This window comes from Chiloscyllium plagiosum, chromosome 6, assembly GCF_004010195.1.
Source record: "Chiloscyllium plagiosum isolate BGI_BamShark_2017 chromosome 6, ASM401019v2, whole genome shotgun sequence".
Lineage (NCBI taxonomy): Eukaryota > Metazoa > Chordata > Chondrichthyes > Orectolobiformes > Hemiscylliidae > Chiloscyllium > Chiloscyllium plagiosum.
In genome coordinates this window covers 16,487,891-16,512,924 of record NC_057715.1, presented here as the reverse complement: position 1 = coordinate 16,512,924, position 25,034 = coordinate 16,487,891, and the positions used below count along the sequence as shown (strand labels likewise).

Genomic DNA, 25,034 nt, shown 5'->3' with positions numbered 1-25,034 from the left:
TGGAGGATAGGCACAGAGTTACTAATCAATTGGAGTTTCTCCAGTATTCAGCTCTTTGGTGATGACTGTCATTGTGATACTCATTATATCCCTTGTCCCTTGTTACTCTGGAATAAATAAATTCTATCCCAGGAGATTCATTTGTTTTGAGCTTTTTAAGCTTGTCAATGTCAGGCATTTATAAGCAAGTTATTCACTCTATTTTGGATTATGATTGCTCATAACTTGTGAATTCTTTCATAAAGGAACTATTTTATATCTTTTCCTGTCTTCCATCCTGAATGCGTGAAAGAAATAACTAAAGTTCTATAATGATGATCTGATGTTTATCCACCGTTTCAACTGTTAACATCTTTTAACACAGTCACTGCCTCTCTGGTTATCTTCTCGATGTGACATTACAACAAGGACCTTTTGCTGTAGTGTTTTGTGCCTATAGAATTGCTCTTTCCTGGATCTTTGCTTTTTAAAGTGTTAGATTAGATTAGATTAGGTTACCTACAATGTGGAAACAGGTCCTTCGGCCCAACAAGTTCACACCGGCCCTCCGAAGAGTAACCAACCCAGACCCATTTCCCTCTGACTAATGCACCTATCGCAATGGGCAATTTAGTATGGCCTATTCACCTGACCTGCACATCTTTGGACTGTGGGAGGAAACCGGAGCACCCAGAGGAAACCCAGGCAGACACGGGGAGAATGCGCAAACTCCACATAGACAGTCACCCTAGGGTTAGGTGTTGTCGATTTTAGGGGTTCATGATTAAGGTTACCTAATATAGGCAGTAATCAATTTGATGGCAATTTTCTGATAGTTTACTGAGTTTGTTCAGAAGCAGCAGCTTAGATATGATGAATTTGTTAATCAGAGAAAGAAAATATACAACTATGACAATTGACAATGTTACACTGATAACAGAGGGCAACTAGACTGTTAGTATGGAATGTGTTGGCCTCGTTAATGTGATGGGGGCAGCATCCTGCTCTTTAGCTGAGGTGTTAGGGAAGTCTTCCCTCGGTCATTCTCCTCTCCTTCTGGTCTGTCTTCCATCTGCCTGCTGAAGACTGTTTGATGAAGAATGCTGTCTGAAGACCAGCGTTGAGAACTGCTGCCTACAAGGTCTGCTTGATGTGAACTGCTCAAAAAGAACCCCCCCATGCCCTGGCGTGGTTCCTCAGTGTAGACTTGGCTTCCCTAATTCTCATGGCCCCATTGCATGGAATTGGCCCAGCCCCTATGAGCTTCCCTTGCCGCCTTCTGCCCTTTCAGATTCTTTTGGTACTCGACCAGATCATTCTCAGGCTTAGTGCACTAACTGTGGATGGCAAATGACTCAACCCTCTTGCAGAACCGTTATTGTTATATTTCCGGGGCAGTAGCTTAGTCTTGTCAGTTTTGGCCAGTAACCATGAGAAAGCCAGTTATGATGCTGGGTAATCATTGTCCTCTTGCCCACGTTCATCTGAGGGTTAGTTTACCATTCCTGATAAGAACAAAATCATCTTACTTTCTGAAACAATACATTGATGCTAGTTCAATGATCATCGTAACCTCTTTTATTTTGTAATTTTTTCCATTGTTTTCATTTGCTAGAATTTTAAAAAGTTAACTATCACTTTAATAGATGTTGAATGAAATCTTTTACTACACAGTGAATACTAGGAAAGTTCTGTTTTTAAGAGACCCCAATGTTTAACGGGTGTCTATTATGTGAGAACTTTCAGTATGTCTTGTAGTCAGGCAGTTAGGAAAGGTATGTGTTCTCCCTCACTACATGACATGACTGTCGTGTTTGCTTATTGGATGAGCCACAGCAGGAGAAAGTTGTGGATGACCAGATCTGGGAAGGCCAGACAATGAGGATATTTTGTACTTCATATAGGTTGGAATAGCAGATACAAATTAAGTATTGACCATGTTGTATCTTATGGTTACCAACTCTGATAGCTTGTAGTTAGGGTGGGTGCCACTAATCCTTTGTCTGGAGAGTCCTAAGAACCTTTATTATCAGTGGTAGAAGAAAGACCACTATAGAATTATAACACTTATCTTGCATAACAAGGTATGTTTATTGCATAATAGCAATCAGTACAATTAAGATTAACGAGGAAAAATTATAATTGTCAGAAGCCAGGAGTGGTAAATCTGTCTCTATTGGCACCTTGTGCAAGACAAACCTATTCTCCATTTAAAGGCTGTGTGATATTATCGAGTTTGTTGGTGTTAATTTCACTTCAACATTAACTCGTCTATAACCATTACCTTGTACAAGTGTCCACTTGTCATGTGGCACCATGTTGATGATCAGAATTTGTGTTAGTCTTATTACCTGGTAAGTGCGAAATGTTATTCTTTCAACTTTACCTAGTTTGTCCTGCTCCTTACTTGAATCACTGATTATTCATTACATGAGGAATTGAGCATAAAAGTAAGGATATTATACTTTTGTTACCCAAATCCACCTCTCAAATACTGTGTGCAGCTTTGGCCTTCTTATTTAAAGATGTAACAAAGTTGGAGCAGTACAGAGGAAGTGTACTAGATTGATAGCTCTGATCAGTAGACTGTTTTCTGAGGAAATATTGGACAGGTTGACTTGCTAGCTTCCACTGCAGCACGAGGGGATTCGTTTGAAGTTTATTAGGTCCTGAATATTTTTGATAAGGTGCTTGCCATTTTAGAACAAAGATGAGGGGAATTTGTGCAACTTTGGAACTCTGCCACAGAAGTGGTTGGCCATTGAATATTTCTTATATATACTTACTGAAAAATTTTACTCTTTTACAAAAAAAACTTATCAAAGCACAAAAATACTGAAAAATAGAAATAAAATCACATTATTATACTACAGTAATGTTAACAATAAACTGCCTGCTACTCTTCAAGTTGCAATCGTCTCATTTATTTAACTTAACCAAAATTGAAATAACTCAACTTAAATGAAATAGTATTAAATTAAATTACACTCCGATAAAATTAAATTACATTACATACACTACATTACATTACTCCACTCGCCGCACCTTCACTACAGCACAGGAGCAGCAGTTATTATACCTGTATTTACTAGGCCTCCTCCTCCTGGGGTTCCCGGACCACCATATACGGGCCTTGTGGCTATATAAAGGCCCTAATCAGTACCACTGAAAGTTCGAAGTCTATGTGATTTAGAAAGGGCCGCTATCTCTTATAAAATTGCTCTGTTCCATGGTGCACCATATTTGTCAGATAATCTCGGGGGACATGCTCCATCACAAGTCTGCGCCACCCTGCAAGACCTGGAGGTTTATCTAATATCCAGTACATTAGAATGTTCTTCCTCGCACAGTGTGTAAGAATGTTAAATAATCTCTTCCTGTGCTCACACAGAGAGGGCAGATTCAGTAGTCCCAAATGAAGGGATACTGGATCCTCCTTAACTTCAATTCCCAGGATCTTCTCCAGGTCATTCACTATGGCACCCTAGTATGCGCGAATTTTGTAGCAGGACCAAAAGCAATGTGTAATGGTGTCTATGCTGATTTTACATGTGGGACATTTCGGAGAAGATCCTTTCTTAAACCTTGCTAACCTCTCTGGCGCCATTTGGGCCCTGTGAAGGATCTTCATTTGCATAGCTTGTGCTTTATTGCATATTGAAATTTTCTTTACATTCCCCCATATCTCCTCCCATGTTTCTGATGAGATTTCTTCCCCTGACTCCTGATTCCAGATCCCATAGAGTCTCTCCATAGTCCCCCAAGGTTTTCCCTCTCTGCAGATGATATGTGGTATTAACCGAGGGAGTGCCCCCACATTGGAGCAAGCTTCTTTCTATATCCAACTTGTAAGGTTGAGCCAAGAGTGTGGTCGTCTTCTGTATGTAATCCTTAACCTGGAAGTATCGGAGAAGGTCCCTATTAAGAATCCTGCATTTCTGATTAATTGTTTGGTTGAAAAACACCAAAAACCTCTCCCTCGAATAAATCTACTAAACAGGAGATTCCCTACCATGCTCTACAGCCGGAGTCCATCGGTCTAAATCATGGGGCTCCCACTAATGGGGTGAACGGCGAAGTCTTAAGCAAATTTCCCTCACCCTGCCACATTATCCACCATGCTTTCATCGTATTCATGATAATTGGGCTCTCACAGATCTCATCTTGTCCATAAACAGTAAGTTGGTGAGGGGACATCCCGCCTGCGAGGCCTCAACATCAAGCCATATTTACCTCAAGTTCTTACATACCCATTCACCCACATATGATAGCAGGGCACCTATTTTGTATCTCTTCAGATCTGGGAGGTCCACCTGCCCCGCCCCCTCCTCCCCATCCCATTGAATATTTTTAAGGTGGAAGTAGATAGATTCTTGGTGTGCAGGAGAATCATAGATTATTGATAGTAAATGGAAATGTGGACTTCAGAATGTAAGTGCTTAAGACATGATTTTATTGAATGGTGGAGCTGGCTTGAAGGGCTGAATCATCGACATTTGCTCATATTTAGTATATTGGTATGATTTGCCAGGTTGAAAACAAATGGGAGAACATGGTGTCTTTCAGTCAAATCCCCTGTTCTTTACTTTAAATATGTGTTCTCTGGGATCCCTTTACTACGGGAAAATAAAATCCTGTTGACTGCACCTGTGCCCCTTACAATTTTGTGCATGCTAATCAAGATCTCTCTAAATCTTCTGTGGTCTAAAGAAAACAACCCCAGGCTATCTACTATCTCCTCACAGCTGAAGTGCTCCAGCCCAGGCCACTATTCCGGTGAAATACCTCTACACCCTCTCCAGTGCAATATATCCTTACTGTAGTGTGGCGACCAGACTCCACTGTACTCCCACTGTGACATCATAACTAACGTTAAAGACAACTCCATTATAATCTTCCAGCTTTTGTATACAGAGCCTGTACTAATGAAAGCAATGATTTGGAGATGCCGGTGTTGGACTGGGGTGTACAAAGTTAAAAATCACACAACACCAGGTTATAGTCCAACAGGTTTAATTGGAAGCACACTAGCTTTCGGAGCGGAGCGTCGCTCTGAAAGCTAGTGTGCTTCCAATTAAACCTGTTGGACTATAACCTGGTGTTGTGTGATTTTTAACTAATGAAAGCAAGTATGCCTTCTTAACCACCTTATCTACCTGCCTTCAAGGATGTATGGAAATGCATACCAGGGTCCCTTTAATCCTCTGTACTTCTTGGGGTCCTGCTATTCATTGTGTGTTCCCATGTTTTGTTCTTCCTTCCAAAATGCATCCTCTCACAATTTTCAGGATTCAATTCCTTTTGCCACTGTTCTTCCCATTTGACCAGCTCATCTATATCATCCTGTAGTCTAAGGCTTTCCTCCTCACTATTTACCAAATCACTGATTTTCGTGTTATCTGTGAACCTATTGATTATACCTCCTACTTTTGTGCTTGGATCATTACAAACAGCAAGGTACCCAACACTGAATCACTGGAGGTTTCTTTGAAACTGGGAAAGAGCTTTTGGTTATTGAGTTATTTTGCACAGTGAAAAATTTTAACTCAAAGTTTGGACTTGCCTTTCTTTTAAACTGAGTCAATAATGACACCATTTTGTCAGCTAGTGAGATGGCGATGGGCATGTCACACATCAAAATGCTGACTTTTCACTAGTGAGAATCTGGTTCCATGCGAACAGCCCAGATTTTGGCAGCTGGAATCTAGTTCATGACAGACAATGCCTATTCAAAGTGTCTCTATGTAGTAGAACAAACCAAAATTACAGCAGAGATTTCAGATTAAAGCAGGATTGCTTCATCAAAGACTGCAATGAGTGGAGAAATTGTTGTACAATGCAAAGCATGTGCTGAAAATTTAATTGCAGTAATTTAAATAAGTTACTCCACCATTGATCAATGGAGAAATTAACAAATAATCGCCATTTCAACAATGAAGATCTCACATGACCCATATGCAACTTAATTTTTTTAAAAGAAGCGAGGCAAAAATAAATTCTTTGCAATAAAGAGTTTATCAGAAATATTGCTGAAGCAGTTGGCATTCTGTCTGTGTGCCCCATTGCAAATTCATAAAGTGTTTACTGTACTGAGCACTTTATTGAGTTATGCCAAATTAGAATGAAGGGTGGAGCACATGTTGCTTGGAGTCTGTATTTTGAATTGTTACATTTCATTTCATTACAGCCAATGTCGTGTTTCTGAAGTGTAGCTACATTTGTAATATTGGAAATGTGACTGCCAATTTGCACACAGCAGGATCTCACAAATGGCAATAAGAAAAAAACAAAAGCTAACTTGAGCAGAATCCAAACTGAACTGGAAACTATCACAGTCAGATGGTTCCACATAGTAGGCAGATGTGAAAGGCCTGTTTTATGTATATAAGTTTAAAAGTCCTGAGATTGTGAACAGCACTATATAAATGCAAATCTTTTTTCCAGGATTCCTGAGTGACGCAACCTAGAAATACTTTTGCTTGTGATTAAAAGTTTTTGTCCTGTGGGTGATCTGCTTCCAGACCTTCATCTCCTAGCTGGTTACTAGGAATACACAGAAGCAGGGTGGGTGTAGTTGTTAATTAATTTCAGTCTGACCTTTGCTTGAGGCTTTTTCACTTCAATGCATCCAGTACTGGGAATCCAGTACCATGGTGAGAGGTTCAGTCTCCCACTGCTGTTTCGTTACACCTTGATACTATCAGTGTGCTGCTCCACCATGCTGACTCCACGTGGCTTAGCTGCTAACTAATTTTTTGTTGTTGCTCAAAGTTAGTGCCAAATTGAATTGAGAGTAATTTGAAGTTACATAATTATGTGGTTTTCACTTCACGATTTTGGTATCAGCTGTGGTTCTATGGGTAGCATTCCAACCTCTGTGTTGGAAGATTGCATGTTCAAGGCTCGCACATGGAGATTTGAGCACAACCTTTCGGCTGAGGGAGTGTTTGAATGAGACTTTACTTGAGGCCGAGTCTGCTGTCTCGGGTGGATTTAGTAGATTCATTATACTATTTGAAGAAGAACAGAGGTGTTCTCTGATATGACTAGTGGCTCAGAACTTATCGTTCAATGGACATCACTAACACAGATTACCTGGCTGCTGATGTTGCTATAGGTAAATTTTAGGGGTTAGCACTTCTGCCTCACAGCTCCAGGGTCCCAGGTTCGATTCCAGCCTTGGGTGACTGTTTGTGTGGAGTTTAAACATTCTCCCCGTATCTGCGTGGGTTTCCTCTGGGTGCTCCGGTTTCCTCCCACAATCCAGAGATGTGTAGGTCAGATGAATTGGCCATGCTAAATTGTCCATAGTGTTAGGTGCATTAGTCCGAGGGAGATTGGTCTGGGTGGGTTACCCTTTGGAGGGTCGGTGTGGACTTGTTGTTTCCACACGGTAGGGAATCTAATCTAAATTGGTATTTCCGTACTCTAAATTTTAGCTATGCTTTGATGTACTTCATGAGATTTGATTCACCTTTGGACTGCTTGAGGTTTTGAAAGGTGCTGTAGAGATGTATAGCATGGAAACAGATGCTTCAGTCCAACTTGTTCATGCTGTCCAGCTATCCTAAATTCATCTAGTCTCATTTGCTGGCATTTGTCCCATGTCCGTCGAAAACCTTCCTTTTCACATACCCATCCAGATGCCTTTCAAATGTTGTAATTATACCATGCTCCACTACATCTTTCTTTCTGAAGCCCATGACACTGTTTGAGACTTGGTGGAAAGTTTCAGCAGGGTAATAGAACTTCAGTGGTGTTCTGTGAGACTAGAGTAGCCTGCTGAAAATAGAGCTCAGCTATTCTCAGATTCATCAAAAAATTTAAAGGTTGACAGAAAGTATAGACAAAATTTTGTATTTAAAAAGAATTATTATTTGTACAAGAATTGGTCCTGCGTCCACAACTTTTCATAATTTATTTAAATTATTTGGATGTGAGCATAAGACGTATAGTTAGTAAGTTTGCAGATCACGCCAAAATTGGTGGTGTAGTGGACAGCGAAGAGGGTTACCTCAGATTACAATGGGATCTTGATCAAATGGGCCAATGGACTGAGAAGTGGCAGATGGAGTTTAATTTAGATAAATGTGAAATGCTGCATTTTGGGAAAGCAAATCTTAGCAGGGCTTATACGCTTAATGGTAAGGTCCTAGGGAGTGTTACTGAACAAAGAGACCTTTGAGTGTAGGTTCATAGCTCCTTGGAAGTAGAGTCACAGGTAGATAGGATAGTGAAGAAGGTATTTGGTATGCTTTCCATTATTGGTCAGAGTATTAAGTACAGGAGTTGGGAGGTCATATTGCGGCTCTACAGGACATTGGTTAGGCCACTGTTGGAATATTGTGTGCATTTATGGTCTGCTTCCTCTTGGAAAGATGTTGTGAAACTTGAAAGAGTTCAGAAAGGATTTACAAGGATGTTGCCAGGGTTGGAGGATTTGAGCTTTAGGGAGAGGTTGAATAGGTTGGGGCTGTTTTCCCTGGAGGGTTAGAGGTTGAGGGGTGACCTTATAGAGGTTTATAAAATCATGAGGGGCATGGATAGGTTAAATAGACAAAGTCTTTTCCCCAGGATGGGGAGTCCAGAACTAGAGGGCATAGGTTTAGGGTGAGAGGGGAAAGATATAAAAGAGACCTAAGGGGCAACTTTTTCATACAGAGGGTAGTACGTGTATGGAAGGGTCTGTTTCCATGCTGTACATCTCTATGACTCTAATAGCTTCTGGTTATAGGTAAACAATGATGAACCGTCAACTAGTTTAACTCTATTAGTTAAAACTCTAACCTACTTACAAACTCCCCCTTTACACATGCTTGCTGACAAACACAGAAACAAAAGGAGAATGAGTGTTACCGGTGGAGTGAAAACTGGGAAAACAGTTCAATGATCCCAGTCCACAGGGTTTGTTGAGATGATCCTTATTGCTTGTCAAGCTTTGCTGCTTGTCAGGTACATTGACTTACTTGCAGAAGGCTTTCAGAGCAACTTATTCACAACTGATAAAGTCTCTGACTTATTGATTAAAAACCCCTGCTTACAGCAGCATGGGAGCTGATCACATGGCTGTTGGCTGGCAGAAGGCTTTCGCCATTTACAGGTGGTCACCATTCCACAGATCAGTCAGTTACCTGTTGCCAGCTGTATCTTCCTTTGTACACACCCCTTGACTCAAGCCTGTCTGCAATTTTATCCCTTCCTGAAGAAGGGCTTATGCCCGAAACGTCGATTCTCCTGTTCCCTGGATGCTGCCTGACCTGCTGCGCTTTTCCAGCAATACATTTCCAGCTCTGATCTCCAGCATCTGCAGACCTCACTTTCTCCTGAAATTTTATCACCAATGCTTAGCCAAGCAACTTTATAAACAGCATTACAAGTAGCGTGAGCTAACATGCTTTAAAAAAATGCAGTCATCTCTTTGAAGGTCCATACCTTTAAAAGCACACTCTCCCCAATTTCAGCCCACAATCAAAAATACAGAAGCATAAAAAGGCCTGGTCTGTACAGTGGCCAACTCTGGTCCTTGTCTCAGCAATTGCCCATGTATGCCAGATTGGGAAGGGGTGGGGGGGGGGTTGGCGGTTGGCGGTGGCAGCGGCAGCAGAGGTGACCACTATGTTATGGCCCAGAACTTACAGTCCCATATTCACTGCTTTTGGTGGCTGCAACTGCATTGCATTTTTCAGCAATATCCTTCATGATGAAATGGGTTGTGGAGGAATGGCCCACGCTAAAGTTTGCTCTGAGACCTGTCATTAGGGAACCTGGGCTCACTGTCTGGCAGGCACATGACCTCATTACTGTTTTTTTGGAGCGGTTCCTGGCAGCTGCAGAATCTTTTCTGAGTGCGCTCATTGAAACCAACAATAGAGTGAAAACACTCCTGCTGCTCTGGCTTCACTTTCTTTGCACTAACACTACTACATCCACAGTTCCACTCCCTCACTGTAGTCCTTTCCTTACCCTACATCCAGGGCTTTGTTCTTACCCCAGCTCCTAGTCCCACTCATACTGGATATAGTACTTTATGGGAGGAGAAGGGATTATTGGTTATGATGGTGGTTGGTGGAGTAATTGCAATGAAAACTGAATGTGGTTATATTGCTGCCAGCAATTAAAGTAACTGCAAATAATCAAGAAGCACCAAGCTGTCATTGAGCTGAACACAGATGTCAAGGAGCACAAGTAAAGGGAACAAGGCTTTGCTCGCAATATGCTGTGCCAACCAACCACTGGCTTCACCCTTGGACATGTGCTGCTGCCCAGGACCTCTTTTGCATGCAGTCAACAGTGGATTCCTTTGCTCAGTGCTAACAGTAAGATCCAAGCCAGTGTTCTAAACTGAGATCCATTTATGTGTGTGAAAAAAACAGTACATTTTTCTTTGTCACTATTAGAAGTTTGGAGATGGACATGTGAAAAGATGTTTCAATGACAGTAAAGAACCATTTATTGAGATGAGGATTGGTTTTGGGAAGGCAGAACTTGGGTGATCCATGGTGGGAATGGGCAGTTGGAGGCAAAATGTCATGTGATGAAACCTGCAGGGATACCTTCACTTCGAGTTGGCAAACCCCCAGGGAATGCTTTTTACCCTCACTAGAAAATGAAGTAAACTGCACCTAACTTTGTTAGGAATTCTCTTCTGTAACAGCAACCTACATCTCTGACAGCAGTTTTAATGTGATAAAAGTTCCTGAGATATTTTACAGAAACATTATAAAGAAATATTTGTCATTGAGCTGCTGAAAGAGATGATCAGGCATATAGCCCAAACTTGATCAATAAGGTGGGTTTTAAGGAGTGTCTTAAAGGAGGGAAGTGAAATGGAGAAGCAGGGAGGTTTACAAAGGGAATTTCAGAACTTGGGCCTGGGTGGCTGAAGGCATGGGCACGAATAGTTTAGTGATTAAAGCGACTGATGGATATCAAGAAGTTAAAATTGAAAGAATGCAGGATTTTTGGATGTTTGTACGGCCAGAGGATGTTAACAAGATAGAAAGAGGTAATTAAGGGGGAATGTAAACACAAGGTTGGGGATTTAAAATTAAGTTTTGTTGGTCTAGGAGCAATGGTTTAAAAAATCCAGTAGAATCAATACCTCACTGCTTGGTGAGTGCAAGAGAACCACAGCATGATCTTAAATCAGATTTGCCAGAATCCTTTTCTATGATATTTATTTTCTTGAGAGGGAGCTTTTCACATTAGGTTTCTCACATGAGCATTCCCCATTTATCTCTCACATTTAACTGAGCTTAAGAATCTAAATGATGTTTTTCAGAATTCCCAAATGAGACCTGTCTAATAGATGCAGCAGGCCAGTGAAATAATACCAGGAAATTGCCAGTGTGCTATGTGTAACTCATCACGCAATGAAACTGTTCCGAAATCGCCTCCCAATTGGAATAGCTCCCATTCCTAAATGCCATTTCCCTCCTCTGATTGTAGCTAACTCCACATTTCATAATAAGTCAAGACTGGATATTGAACTGTGCACACTTTTCACTTCTTTATCATTCAGAAGAAAATATCATGTGGCCATCACCTTGTTGGGGAACCATGCAATGCACAGAATAGCTACTATGTTTCTTTTGACTTTTCAGCAGTGACTATATTTCAAAACTGTTTTAAGAAGCACTTGGATTGTCCTGAGACTGTGAAAGGCATTATAGAAATGCAAGTTTTATCTATTTAAAATATGACCTAGCTGTTACTTTTGTGAATGTTTGTTTCTAGTCAATGTGAAAGATGTTTATGCTATGGGAAGGGTCCACTTGTGGCACCCTTTTTCTTTTAGGAGCTGATCTAAAACAAATAATACCCCATTTAAAAGGCATCTGGATGAATACATGAATAAGAAGGATTTAGAGGAATGTGTGTGTGAGGAGGTGCTGCTGGGGGGTAGAGTGGGGTGACAAAATAAAAATGGAGTTGGTGGGGGAGATATGGCACTCTATCCCCAGCGGTGCCCACCTCTGTCTAAAGGCATCAAGAGTATTGATAGACACCGTTACACCTCCAAAGACACCTGGGCTCAAAAGTAACCGCGGACGAGGAACAGGCAGTTGATGGAGATGATCTGCTCCACAGTTTGCTGTCTGGACCTGTTTATAACCAGTCTGGCTAGGCCACAAATCACTGCTTTAAAAAAAAATTAATCTATTCTTTTAATCAGCCTTTTATTGCACACTTCTGAAGTGGGTGGAACTTAAATCTGGGCCTCCGTGTCCAGGGATAGGGACACTACCACTGTGCCACGTGCTTAAGCCTTGATGCTAAACATTTTCAGTTGAGACAATTTTGAAGGACAGTACTAGCAAATCAAGGAAGTTATCAAAAATATATAGTAAAATAATCATTATTTTTGATATGCTTAGAATAGCAAACAGCAAAAATCTGGGACTTCTTCCTCACCATCTATAGAATGATTGTCCAAAACTACTGCAAGAAACATTGCACTACATTTGTCACCATTTAAAATTGTTTCAGAATATTGCTTCTAAAATTAATTATGCCACTCATTTGAGTATAGCCAAATTGTACATGCAGCAATGATTCTGACTCAGAGCACTAGAATGCAATGGACTAACTATTATATTCAATAATGTTCTAAACTTTATTTGAATTTTAAACATCAGATAGTTCCCTGTTCTTTTAATCTTATAAATAGAATATGGATGTGGGTAAAACTTTTGAGTCAGCGTCTGCCTGGATAAATAATTCCCTAGATTTTCCGGTTCATGTGCAGCGATATTGAACTCTTTAGACATTGGCCTTAATTTGTGCATGTTGCTGACCTGATGCTGTGCAGGGACATTTGGAGCATCCCTGCATTGAATTCACGCTAATTATCTCTAACATCCTGGGGAGCCTGCTTAGAAATGGCCATGAGTGTTTGTTATTCAGTACAATTTTATTAACTGCCTGGGCTGCATATAATCGTCATTAGTATTTCCAAACATTCATGGCTACAGATGCATTAAATGCCCACTCTCATTCATTCATATTTAATTGCAATTAATTTTAACAATTGATGCACTGATCGCCCAGAATCAGTCTCTTGTGTAACAGTACATTTTAAAAAGTCACTTGCTGTTTTTTGAAATCATGTTATTGGTTTTGCAGTGTATTCATTGTTAAACAAACCAAACCACAATGTGGATAAAGAATAAGCTTCAAACCTTGTGGCAGTCACCTCTTCCAAAGCTGCATGTGAATATAAAATGTAAGTTAATTATGTTCACTTGAAAATATCCTGTTAGCAAAATTGTCTCTTTGTCCCTGCAGGTTCATGTTAAAATGGCAGATGAGGCTTCCTGTGTTGGACCAGCCCCCACCAACAAAAGCTACCTCAACCTGGATGCCATCATGGAAACCATTCAAAAGACCGGTGCCCAAGCTGTGAGTCTGAATGTGCTTAAAGCCCATTGCTGATGCTTGTATATTCCTCGGGAAATGGCAGAACTTGTAAAAGATTGACTATCCTCTTCCTGTTTAGTCCATGTGACGTGAGTTAAATTGAAGCTTGATTGGTACTGGAAATCAAAGGCTCTGTAGCATCTGGCAGTGCCTGTTAGTGATCCTGCAGGTGGCTGCAGAATTCAGCTTTTCACACCAGGGAGTAACTTGAGTTCATTTCATAATTTACTTTTATTTATTATTATTAAAAATTCTAATTAATCTTGAACATTGAATTAGCATTTCCCTCTTAATATTTGTCGTAGTAATTCTTCCTAAAGCGATTCACTCTGTGGGAAATCAATGAATGTTCACATAGCCAATACACATAGTCAGGCAAACAATGTGTTCAAATTTTCTTTCCTTGTTTCAAGCACTGAATAAGATAAATGGTGATAGACTTAAGATTAATTAGGAGCTTAAAAGATTATATTATATATGCCTTCTGCTTTTTCTGTCATAGGTCCACCCAGGATATGGGTTTCTTTCAGAAAACAAAGAATTTGCCAGACGTCTGGTAAGTTTTGTTGTTGGTGTACCCCCCCCTTGCTGTTGATTAATCTTGCGGAAAGGATAGACATGGCAGTTCGCCTGTGAGTAACGAACATGTGAGTTGAGAGAGAGGGGCCTGATTTAAAGCAAGGCTGAAACCTTCACAGTCGTGCTGTTGATGACTCAGCTGGCCTCATCAGTGTGTATTATGATAACTTGAGAATTCTGGCTTGATGAGATTCAACCGAAAGCATGGGGGAGAAATTACACGAGCCTCGCTGACTCAAGCAGCCCTGAAAAATGTTTAAGTGGCACAATGATTCTCAAAATCAGCAATTCAAAAGAATAGAGGCCATTTCTGAAATTGCACTGCAATCTGATTCTGTAAAATTAACTCTTCAGCTTTGTTAAAAGTTCGTGCATCATGACTTTAACATTCAGTGCTCTATAATGCATGTATAAAATCCCAGAATGACAGAATATTTAAAATCCTTTTTCATTACCCATTTGCCTTTCAGTTATCACAGGAAATTATGGGAACTGTACAGTTTATGACTGAATTAAATTTTTAAAAATCTGTTTGAGCCATTGAATATTTAAGATGTAGGTTAAAGTATATTTTAACCAGGAATTAAACTTTGCTTAGCTTAAGATTTAGTTCAGTTGTAAAGAAATAAACTGCTTTAGCAGCTTATATGCAGCTTTAGAAAAAAAATATTTATAATGCAATAACATGTCAGAAGGTTACAATTTTCCAAATTTTCTGATCATACCCAGCGACATTAATGGCATCTTACTCAGTTTATGTCTTGAAAGCACAAGTTGATGAAGAATTTTAAAAAATAAATGATATATATTTATGATAAAGAGCACAGCTGTTCTTCTATCATAATATGGATATGCCACACTGGCAGATAGTGACCCTCTAGGTCAGGAGGTGTCATTACAGCACTTCCACTGACGAACAGGCAGAGGCACTCAGTCACTAATTAATGCAGTGGAACCTTGTTGTTGTCGCTTTCAATTTGCCAGCCTAGAATGTGACAATACGCAGGAAGTGATGCTAACTGAGATTCATTGTAGTTGCGGTACTAATCCATCATGGCTGTGGCTTCATTGAGAAAATGGCCTGAATATGATGTTATTTTCACTTTATATGATGCCTGGTACATAGGTTCTGCATTCATAGGATCATAGGTTAGTACAGTAGTGATGGAGGCCATTTGGCCCACAGCAACTACACCACCTCTTTCAAAGCTTAATCCAGTTAATTAGATTAGATTAGATTAGATTACATACAGTGTGGAAAAAGGCCCTTCGGCCCATCAAGTCCACAACGCCCCGGCGAAGCGCAACCCACCCATACCCCTTACCTAACACTACGGGCAATTTAGCATGGCCAATTCACCTGACCTGCACATCTTTGGACTGTGGGAGGAAACCGGAGCACCCGGAGGAAACCCACGCAGACATGGGGAGAACGTGCAAACTCCACACAGTCAGTCGCCTGAGGCGGGAATTGAACCCGGGTCTCTGGCGCTGTGAGGCAGCAGTGCTAACCACTGTGCCACCGTGCCGCCCACCACACTACTGGGCAGCACATTCAAAATCCTAATCGTGCATAGTATAAAAATGCTTTACCTTATATTACCTTAGTTTTTTTTAACCTGCCACCTAGAATCTGTATTCTCTCTGGTTATGACCACTTCAGCATTTTTTTTCCTTATTTACCTAAATGCTTCATACTTTTCAGCATTTTTCAAGTCCCTCCATTCTCTCATCTCTCTTTCCCTGTCTTTGAAGCAGCTTCTTGTCCTACAATCCTCTGAAATTTCTACAATCTTCTGTTGCTCCACCATTGGTGGCTGTACTTTCCATTGCTCAGGCCCAAGAGTTTGGAATCAACAAAAATGAACTTCCATTTAGGTGACTTTTTTTCTGCTCGTCAACTTGAAGTCATTTCATGCGGAGGTTCTTGCAAACAAAAAGAGACACATTGTTAACTTAATGATGGACAGAAGAAGTGAGAACAGAGGCTTCTTGTAGCACAGTGGTCGTGTCCCTACCTCTGGGCCAGGCAACCTGGGCTTGAATCCCATCTGTGAGATATGTGTAATAACATCTCTGAACAGGTTGGATTCGAATATAGAAATAAAAAAAATGAGAACAAGGTTGACCATATGGTCTGTTAGATCTGCTCCACCATTTAGTTTATTTATGGCTGATTTGGGCATCAGTTCTATTTTCCTACCTGATCCTCTTATCTCTTGATTCCCTGAGACATCACAATTCTGTTAATCTCAGTCTTAAATAATGGTGGAGCATCAATAACATTCTAGGAAAGAGAATTCCAAAAATTCATAACCCTTTGTAGTATTCACATTAGTAAACGCTTCTGTACACTTGATCTGCACAACTCTACATCTGTTGAATATCGAGTCATAGTCCTGCAGCACAGGAACAGACCCTTCGGTCCAGCCAGTCCACGCCAACCATAATCCCAAACTAAACTAGTCCCATCTGCCTGCACTTGGCCCATTTCCCACCAAATAGTTCTTATTCATGTACTTACCTAAATGTTTTTAAAACATTGTACCTGTATCGATTACTTCCTCTGGTGCATTCCACCCAAACCACTATGTAAAAAAATTGCCCCTCGTGTTTTTTTAGTCTTTCTCCTTTCACCTTTAAAAAGATGTTCAGAGGGTGACATTCATTGTATCTTTATGAATAGGTATCATATGAAAGCTATATTTAGATGGGGATAACTACAGTCACTTGCATCTATTTTGCATTTTAACACAGTGAAATGTGTCAAGGTGCTTCATGGAAGGGTTGTCAAACACAATTTGTCAATGAGCCATAGAAAAATGTATTAAGGCAGATATTACCCAAGAGTCTTAAAAGAGAAAGGAGTGTCAGAAAGGCTTGAGGATGGAATGTCAGAGTTTAGGGCCCAGGCACCTGAAGGCTAAACTGCCAATGGTGTCTAAAATGGAAATTAAGGTGCAGGAATTGGCGGAATGCAGATATCTTAAAAGTTTGCAACTTCTAACTCCTGATTACACTTCAGAGATGCTGAAGTACAAGTTTTAGGATGATAAAATAAAGGATATTGACCACAGCAACTGTTCTTAGAAACCTGTATTTTATGTCCGCTTCCTGTGCTTACACGTGTATGCAACTCATGAACCAATGATTATAATAAAAAAGAAGTGAAGAAAGGATTTGCATTTATATGGCACCTTTCACAACCTTTGGAAAAGAGCTTTGTGGTCAATGAAGCACTTTTGAAGTGTAGATCCTGTTGTAATTTAGCAAAAGGATATGGATACTTTAAGGACATTTGGATGGGTATATGAATAGGAAGGGTTTGGAGGAATATGGGCTGGGTGCAGGCAGGTGGGACTAGATTGGGTTGGGATATCTGGTCGGCATGGACGGGTTGGACCGAAGGGTCTGTTTCCATGCTGTACATCTCTATGACTTTATGACTCTGTGACATGCAAACACAAATTAATAGTCATGCCACGGAGAGGATTAGAGAAGTTAAAGTTAATACTAAAGAAACACATTTTTTAAGTTACTAAAAATTAGCCTGAAGTTTGGAAGTATTTAGGGTTGAACAAGAGAGAACAAATATGTTGATAAAGAGAAAAAAAAGAGAGTAAATAAACAAAAGTCACAAAAACAGATTGTAAAAGCTACTATATGTATATAAAAGGAGAGAGAATAGTTAAAGTAAACATGATTCTCTTGGAGACCAGAACAGGAGAAATTATAATGGGAAGTAAGGAAATGGCAGGGACAGTAAACAAATACATTGTATCTTACATCACAAAAGAAGAAACAGAAAATATTCTGGAAATAACAACCAATCAAGTGTCCAGTCAGAATGAGCAATGTAAAGAGTTAGTCATCATTTTTTAAAAAAAGTGTGGTAGAAATGCATGAAACTAAAAAACTGACAATTCTTTGGAACTAATGGTCATCTTCTAGTGTTTTCAAAATTGTGGCTTCTGAGGTAGTGGGTACCTTGGTTTTGATCTTTCAGGATTCCCCAGATCCAAGAACGGTTGCTCTTGATTTGAAGTTGGCAAATATTATAAGTTGTCTTGAGAAAGGAGAGAAAAACTAGAAACTTATCGACTGGTTATCCTGGCATCAGTCATGGGGATAGTTCTGAAACCTGTAATGAGGAATGTAACCACAGGGCACTTAGAAATTTGTAAATCCATGTTAGCTCTGCCCAAACATATTATGAAAGGGGAATTATATTTGACAAGTCTGTTTGTGCTTTTTGTGGCTGCAACTAGTAGGTTAGATAAAGGGGAACCAGTGAATGTAGTGTAATTGAATGTCAAAAAAAAATTCAATAGGATGTCACAAGTTTGTTTCACAAAGTTAGTGATCATGGAGTTGGCAATATATTAATTTGCATTGAGCTTGGCTAATGAACAGAAAACAAAGTAGGGATAATGGATAATTGTAGAGTTAACATACCGTAATTAGTGGACTACCAGGAAGATCAGTGTTTGGACCTTTGGACCTCAGCTTTATGCAGTCTATATTGTTGATACATGTAATGTTACAGTCTGTCCTCTCCAATTTCAGTGGGGACATATACTGAGAGATTAATGGAAAGAGACTGCAGAAAGTGTTGGACAAATTTCATGATTATGCAGAAATATAATGTAGACAAATGTGAAGTTAGTCACTTTGATAGGAAGCCAAGAAAAGCAGAAAGTTTATTTAAAGGGGAGAGAACAGTGGCTCTTCTCTGTGGAAAATCAAAGGTTGAGGGTTGACCTAACAGACAACATTAAAATTATGAAGTGCACTGATATAGTAGACGTAGAGAAGTTGTTTCCACTTTGGGTGAGACCAAAACTAGGGGCATAAGCCATAAGATAGTCACCAATAAATCCAAGAAAATCTTTTTTTCATTGTGGAGTCTACTATCACAAAGAACAATAGCGTGGATTGTCATAAGGAAACTGAGATAGACACACAAGTAGGTAATGATTGGAAGAAAAAGGACTGGGGGAGGCTTGCGTGGAGCAAAATGTTGGCATACATTCTGCGAATGACCTGTTTCTGTGCTGAGGTAAAAACAATGACTGCAGATGCTGGAAACCAAATTCTGGATTAGTGGTGCTGGAAGAGCACAGCAGTTCAGGCAGCATCCTGAAATCTGGATGCTGTCTGAACTGCTGTGCTCTTCCAGCACCACTAATCCAGAATCTGTTTCTGTGCTGTCAATTCTTACACCCATTGTATGTTTCAAACCTATAATGCAGCTGTGAAGGTAAGATAGAAGTAAAGTATGTATTCTAAAACAATCTCTGCTGTGTTGAAATTATTCAGTGCACTATTAGCAGTTTCTACATCAATTTTAGTTGGTAAGGCTTGTATTACCTCCTTCAGCCATTCCCTCCACCCTCCACTGGGCCAACATTGTTGACTGAATCAGTCATCAGACATTCGTTTGCTGTGTTACTCAGTGATCGCAGCTGAAAGTTTTGGGAACGCTCCCTGTCATTCCCAAAACACAGTGGATGTTTTGCCTAATATCAAGGAAATAGCATTTATTCACAAAATATTAAAATATCTGTCAAGTCAAATCAAGAAGTTGGATATTTGAAAAAAATTTGATTGACAATGACCATAAGAAATAAGAGCACTGAGTCTGTTCCACTATTTAGTAAGATCATGGCTGATATGAATTTAGCCTTAACTGTATTTTCCGAACAGCCCTTCATAACTCTTTACTCTCTTGTTCATCAGTCCCTTGAAGGTGAAATCGCAAGCATTTGTCATACTTTGCTTTATTGATCAGAGTATTGAGTACAGGCGTTGGGAGGTCATGTTGCGGCTGTACAGGACATTGTTTAGGCCGCTTTTGGAATACTATGTTCAGTTCTGGTCTCCCAGCTGTAGGAAGGATTTTGTTAAACTTGAAAGGGTGCACAGAAGATTTACAAACATGTTGCCGGGCTTGGAGGTTTTGAGCTATAGGGAGAAGCTGAATAGGCTGGGGCTATTTTCCTTGGAGCATCGGAGTATGAGGGATGGCCTTACAGATGTTTATAAAATCATGAAGGACATGATTGGGGTGTAGGGGTAGGTGAGTAGGGGAGTCTGACAGTAGAGGACACAGATTTAAGATGAGAGGGGGAGGATTTAAAAGGGAACTAAGGGGCAACATTTTCATGCAGAGGGCGGTAGTATATTTGGAATGAACTGCCAGAGGAAGTGATGGTAACTGGTACAATTACAATATTTAAAAGGCATCTTGATGGGTATATGAATAGGAAGGGATATAGGCCAAATGCTGGCAAATGGGATTAGATTAGTTTAGGATATCTGGTTAGCATGGACAAGTTGAACCAGAGGGTCTGTTTCCGTGCTGTATATTTCTATGACTCTAAATCTGTGCCTAACTTAGTCTTGAGTGTTCTTCATGACCCAGATTATGCTGCTGTCTTTGGGGAAAAGAATCCAAAAACTAATGACCCTCTGGGAGATGCCATTTCTTCTCGTATCCGTCTGAACTGGTGACCCTTTGTTTTGAAATTGGGTCCCCTGATTCTAGATTCCCCATTGACAGGAAACATCCTCTTAGCATCCATCCTGTCAAGTCCCCTCAGAATTATTTCAATAAAATCATATCTCATTCTTCTAAGTCCCAATGAGTATGAATCCAACATGTTTAATCTTTTCTCCATAAGACAGTCCTTTCATCACAGGAATTAGCCTAGCAAACTCTCTCTGAGCTGTTTCCAATGCCAGGAGATTGGAATTCAGTACTGCAGATTGGTCTCACCAGCTACCTCTACAATCATAGCAGGAACCGTAAGTGATTGGAATTAGTACTCTGTAGTTTTGCTAACTTTTGTCATTCAGAAGCATCATTTCTTTTTCAGTCTGCTTCCAAAAAGAAAGCAATGCAGTTTACTAATTCAAATTCCAGATACCTGTTAGTGCTGATTCATTCATTTCTTTCATGTGTCTTTAAAGTTTACAACTCACTTCAGAATTTAAGTTTATTTTTCTCAATGCTATGTATTCCCCGCAATTTGTTTGGTTGCCAGTTTTGACCCCCAAACCAGGAGAAGCTGAATTTTCCAACTTCCCACCAATCATATGCTGAATGAAATTCTGACTGATTTGAAATTTGTACATAACATTTAAGTATGCACTTCAAAAATGCAGAAGATGTGTTTCTTTAAAGTAAGAAAAATCATGGATAATACTGGAAAAGTGCAATTTGTAATGAAAGATTTACTATTTTTTAAGATTTCTAACTTATTAACCTGTTGAAAATCAAACCAAGTTTAGACTGTTGATTGAACACAAGAGCCATTGTAGTAAACTAATGGTAACAAAGCTAATGCTGTTAAAATACTTTGTAAATTAGTTCAATTTAGTGATCTTTTTCCAACAGCGATAACATGTTAACACTGGGGACTATGCAGAATGATGCAGAACTGCAGTTAGAACACAACTTTCATTAATGCATTGTTGAAGCCATCGCCGGGATGTGGAGACATTAGAACATGTCGGATTAAATGGAAACACTTAAATCATCCAGTCAGTATTTTCCTCTCAGTGCACTCATTAAGCAATGACAAGTCTATGTTTTAAGCACAAGTCTGTGATTTACATTTCATTGTGAAAAGGCTTCTCTTTGTTCAAGAGTTGTTTCTAAGCTTGATGAATATACTTGTATTGGGAATAAACAGAGTAGAAGAATTGAAAGGCAAATACCCTGCCGAGCTTTTCAGAATGATCTGTAGTTCCCAGTTGATCACTGATTAGCAATGCGTGGAACAGTTTGGAATGCAAAATTAAGGAACACAAAAGTTACCACAGGTAGGCTATCATACTAACTCCCTCCTTTTTTGTTGCTACCTTTTTAAAATCCTGTCCTGGGCATTGTCCAAGATTACCATTGGTTCCCTGTTCATGTGAAAAAATGCAATGTTTTAAATACAGGGAGATGGACAATACTAGATTGTTTAGCCCCTTCCAACTGTTAAACAAAGTCTCTTTGTGATGCATGGGGTCTTCGAAGAAACAAAAGACTTTATGGGTTTTACAGCACCACAGGATCAGATTATTGTTATTGGGATCCCTGTGAATATTTGCTCTTAGATTCATTTCTTTCCCCTTTGCCTGATTAATTCCACCTTCTTCAGGGTTTAAGCCAGATAGTATTGAGAATAAAATTTAGAGAGCAAGGCAGTGTCTGAGCCATGGGACACTGTATGGTTGGTCAGTACTTGGATCAGGTGTGGATACTGTTTAAGAAATGGGTTATTGCATGGATTTTATAGTTTTATGTTTTGTCATTTTGCAAATATCCCTGATGTTTTTACAATAATGTAACTATAGGTATGTATTATTCCACAATCATATAAATATGTATGATTCTATAATCATAAAGTGCAGACTTCAGAACTTCAAGAACCCCACCACCATCCCAAGGACAATTAAGGATGAACAACAAAAACTGACTTAGCCAGAAAGGTCTGCATTCCATGAATGAATAAATTATATTTTTAAAAGAAGTTACACTTGTCTCAACCTCTGTATAGCCCTGTAACTTTTTTTTTTATTTCTCAATTTATTCTGTTTTCTTTTGAAATTCTGTTAAACTTAGTTGTACTATCCTTTTGGGCAATGCTATTATGTTGCTATTATTTGGAGCTGAAAATGTGTTGCTGGTAAAGCACAGCAGGTCAGGCAGCATCCAAGGAACAGGAGAATCGACGTTTCGGGCATAAGCCCTTCATAAGCCCTGCATTTCCTGATGAAGGGCTCATGCCCGAAACGTCGATTCTCCTGTTCCTTGGATGCTGCCTGACCTGCTGTGCTTTACCAGCAACACATTTTCAGCTCTGATCTCCAGCATCTGCAGACCTCACTTTCTCCTGCTATTATTTGGAAACTTGTGTTCTAAAGTAGAGGTATGTATGGATTTTTGGTTTTTCATTCTGTGAAGGTGACTTTTTAAAGGTCAGAAATTATTTTTTAACAGTGGGTCAAAACAGGCATTTCTGACAAATCATGTGATTAAAGCTAAATGACTAAACAAGCTAGTTGACGTGATAATTGCTGAGTTGTTTATAAAGTTGCGTTTTTACAAGCTAGACAAAGAGAGACCAGATGCCAGATGCAGGATCAATCCAGAAGCAAAGATCCTACCAATGGATGTGCTGTTTAACTGTCTTAAAGTAATTAAAGTAATTGCGAATGGCCCTGAGGTTTTTATGGAATACAACGAGGAAAAGTCTTTGGAGAAGAGACAGAATTAAAAATATCCCATCTGGTGAATATACAGAAATTTTCCAAAAGGATACTACTTATAACCTAGTTAGTTGAGTAAGGAATACTGGGGTTGAGAGTCTGTAAAATATATAGTTGAGAAAAGGCACTGATTCTTTCTTTTTGCTATTTATGATCATGTGTTAACTTATTGTCTTATAAAACATAACTTTTTATTTTGTTTTCAAAATAAATTTACATTATTTTGTTGTAAGAATATTGACAGCTCCGTCCACAGTGTGACCACCACGACAAACAAATTGCAAAAATACGATTTATGGTCCAGGCAAAAGTGAGGACTGCAGATGTTGGAAACCAGAGTTTAGATCAGAGTGGTGCTGGAAAAGCACAGCAGGTCAGGCAGCATCCGAGGAGTCAAGCTGTGTTTCACCCTGGGATCTGATTTGTTTACTAAGTCAAGATTCACTGGAATCATACACTGGAACTGAGGCCCAGTGTTCCCAGAATCATCATAAATTTGATTAAACCACCAGATTGCCCAATTTTATTGAACTACATAATTCAGTTGAATAGAAAATGTATGCCAGTTATTTTCATTGCTAAGAAAACAATTACTTATTGTAATTAAACTGGTTTTAAGCAATGGTAAGCAAGAAACATGCTTATAACTTCTAACTCTATACTGAAACTTTACCTTTTTTAACAAATCTTAAATGCACACAAAGAGACAAGGCAAAGCACAGGTATTATGGGTAGGAAGGGAAAGCATCAAGAGGTAAAGCTCTGCCACCAGTCCCAAACACAGACGTTTATGAGTTGTTTTCTTTCAGTTTTCTTCCATTCTTTGCTAATGATGAGAGATTGTGAATACCCCAATTCCCAGTCTTTCATTTACTGGTTGAGGATTTGCCCTTTCAGTGTCTTCTTTCAACAAGGAAATGGCCTGTTTCCACACTGTAGAGATTCTTTGAAATTCAATGAAAATGAAAAGGGCATTTGCAGATCTAGCTGTTTTCAGTTAAATAATGAGTGAGAACTGCCTTAGTAAGGTTGCAGATGACACCAAAATTGGCGGTGTAGTGCATAGTGAAGAAGGTTACCTCAGAGTACAATGGGATCTTGTTCAAATGGCCTGAGGAGTGGCAGATGTAGTTTAATTTAGATAAATATGCGGTGCTGCATTTTGGAAAAGCATATCTTAGCAGGACTTATACACTTAATGCTAAGGTCCTAGGGAGTGATGCTGATCAAAGAGACCTTGGAGTGCAGGTTCATAGCACCTTGAAAGTAGAATCGCATGTAGATAGGATAGTGAAGAAAGCGGTTGGTATGCTTTCCTTTATTAGTCAGAGTATTGAGTACAGGAGTTGGGAGGTCATTGTGTGGCTGTACAGAATGTTGGTTAGGCCACTTTTGGAATATTGCATGCAATTCTGGTCTCCTTCCTATCGGAAAGATGTTGTGAAACTTGAAAGGGTTCAGAATAAATTTACAAGGATATTTGTATCATCAATAGTCACAGGTGAGGTGCTGGAAGACTGGATGTTGGCAAACGTGGTGCCACTGTTTAAGAAGGGCGGTAAAGACAAGCCAGGGAACTATAGACCAGTGAGCCTGACCTCGGTGGTGGGCAAGTTGTTGGAGGGAATCCTGAGGGACAGGATGAACATGTATTTGGAAAGGCAAGGACTGACTAGGGATAGTCAACATGGCTTTGTGCGTGGGAAATCATGTCTCACAAACTTGATTGAGTTTTTTGAAGAAGTAACAAAGAAGATTGATGAGAGCAGAGCAGTAGATGTGATCTATATGGA

At 39.7% G+C, this 25,034-nt stretch overlaps 1 protein-coding gene across 2 annotated transcripts in view; it reads left to right on the top strand.

The window, feature by feature from the left end:
* The window catches only part of pcca (propionyl-CoA carboxylase subunit alpha), a 374,463-nt gene that overhangs the window by 87,154 nt on the left and 262,275 nt on the right, over positions 1-25,034 (top strand). For both annotated transcript variants that reach the window (XM_043691289.1, XM_043691290.1), the window contains exons 5-6: positions 13,267-13,380; positions 13,901-13,954. In XM_043691289.1, the coding sequence (XP_043547224.1) occupies positions 13,267-13,380; positions 13,901-13,954 (168 nt within the window). The remainder of the gene's footprint in view (positions 1-13,266; positions 13,381-13,900; positions 13,955-25,034) is intronic.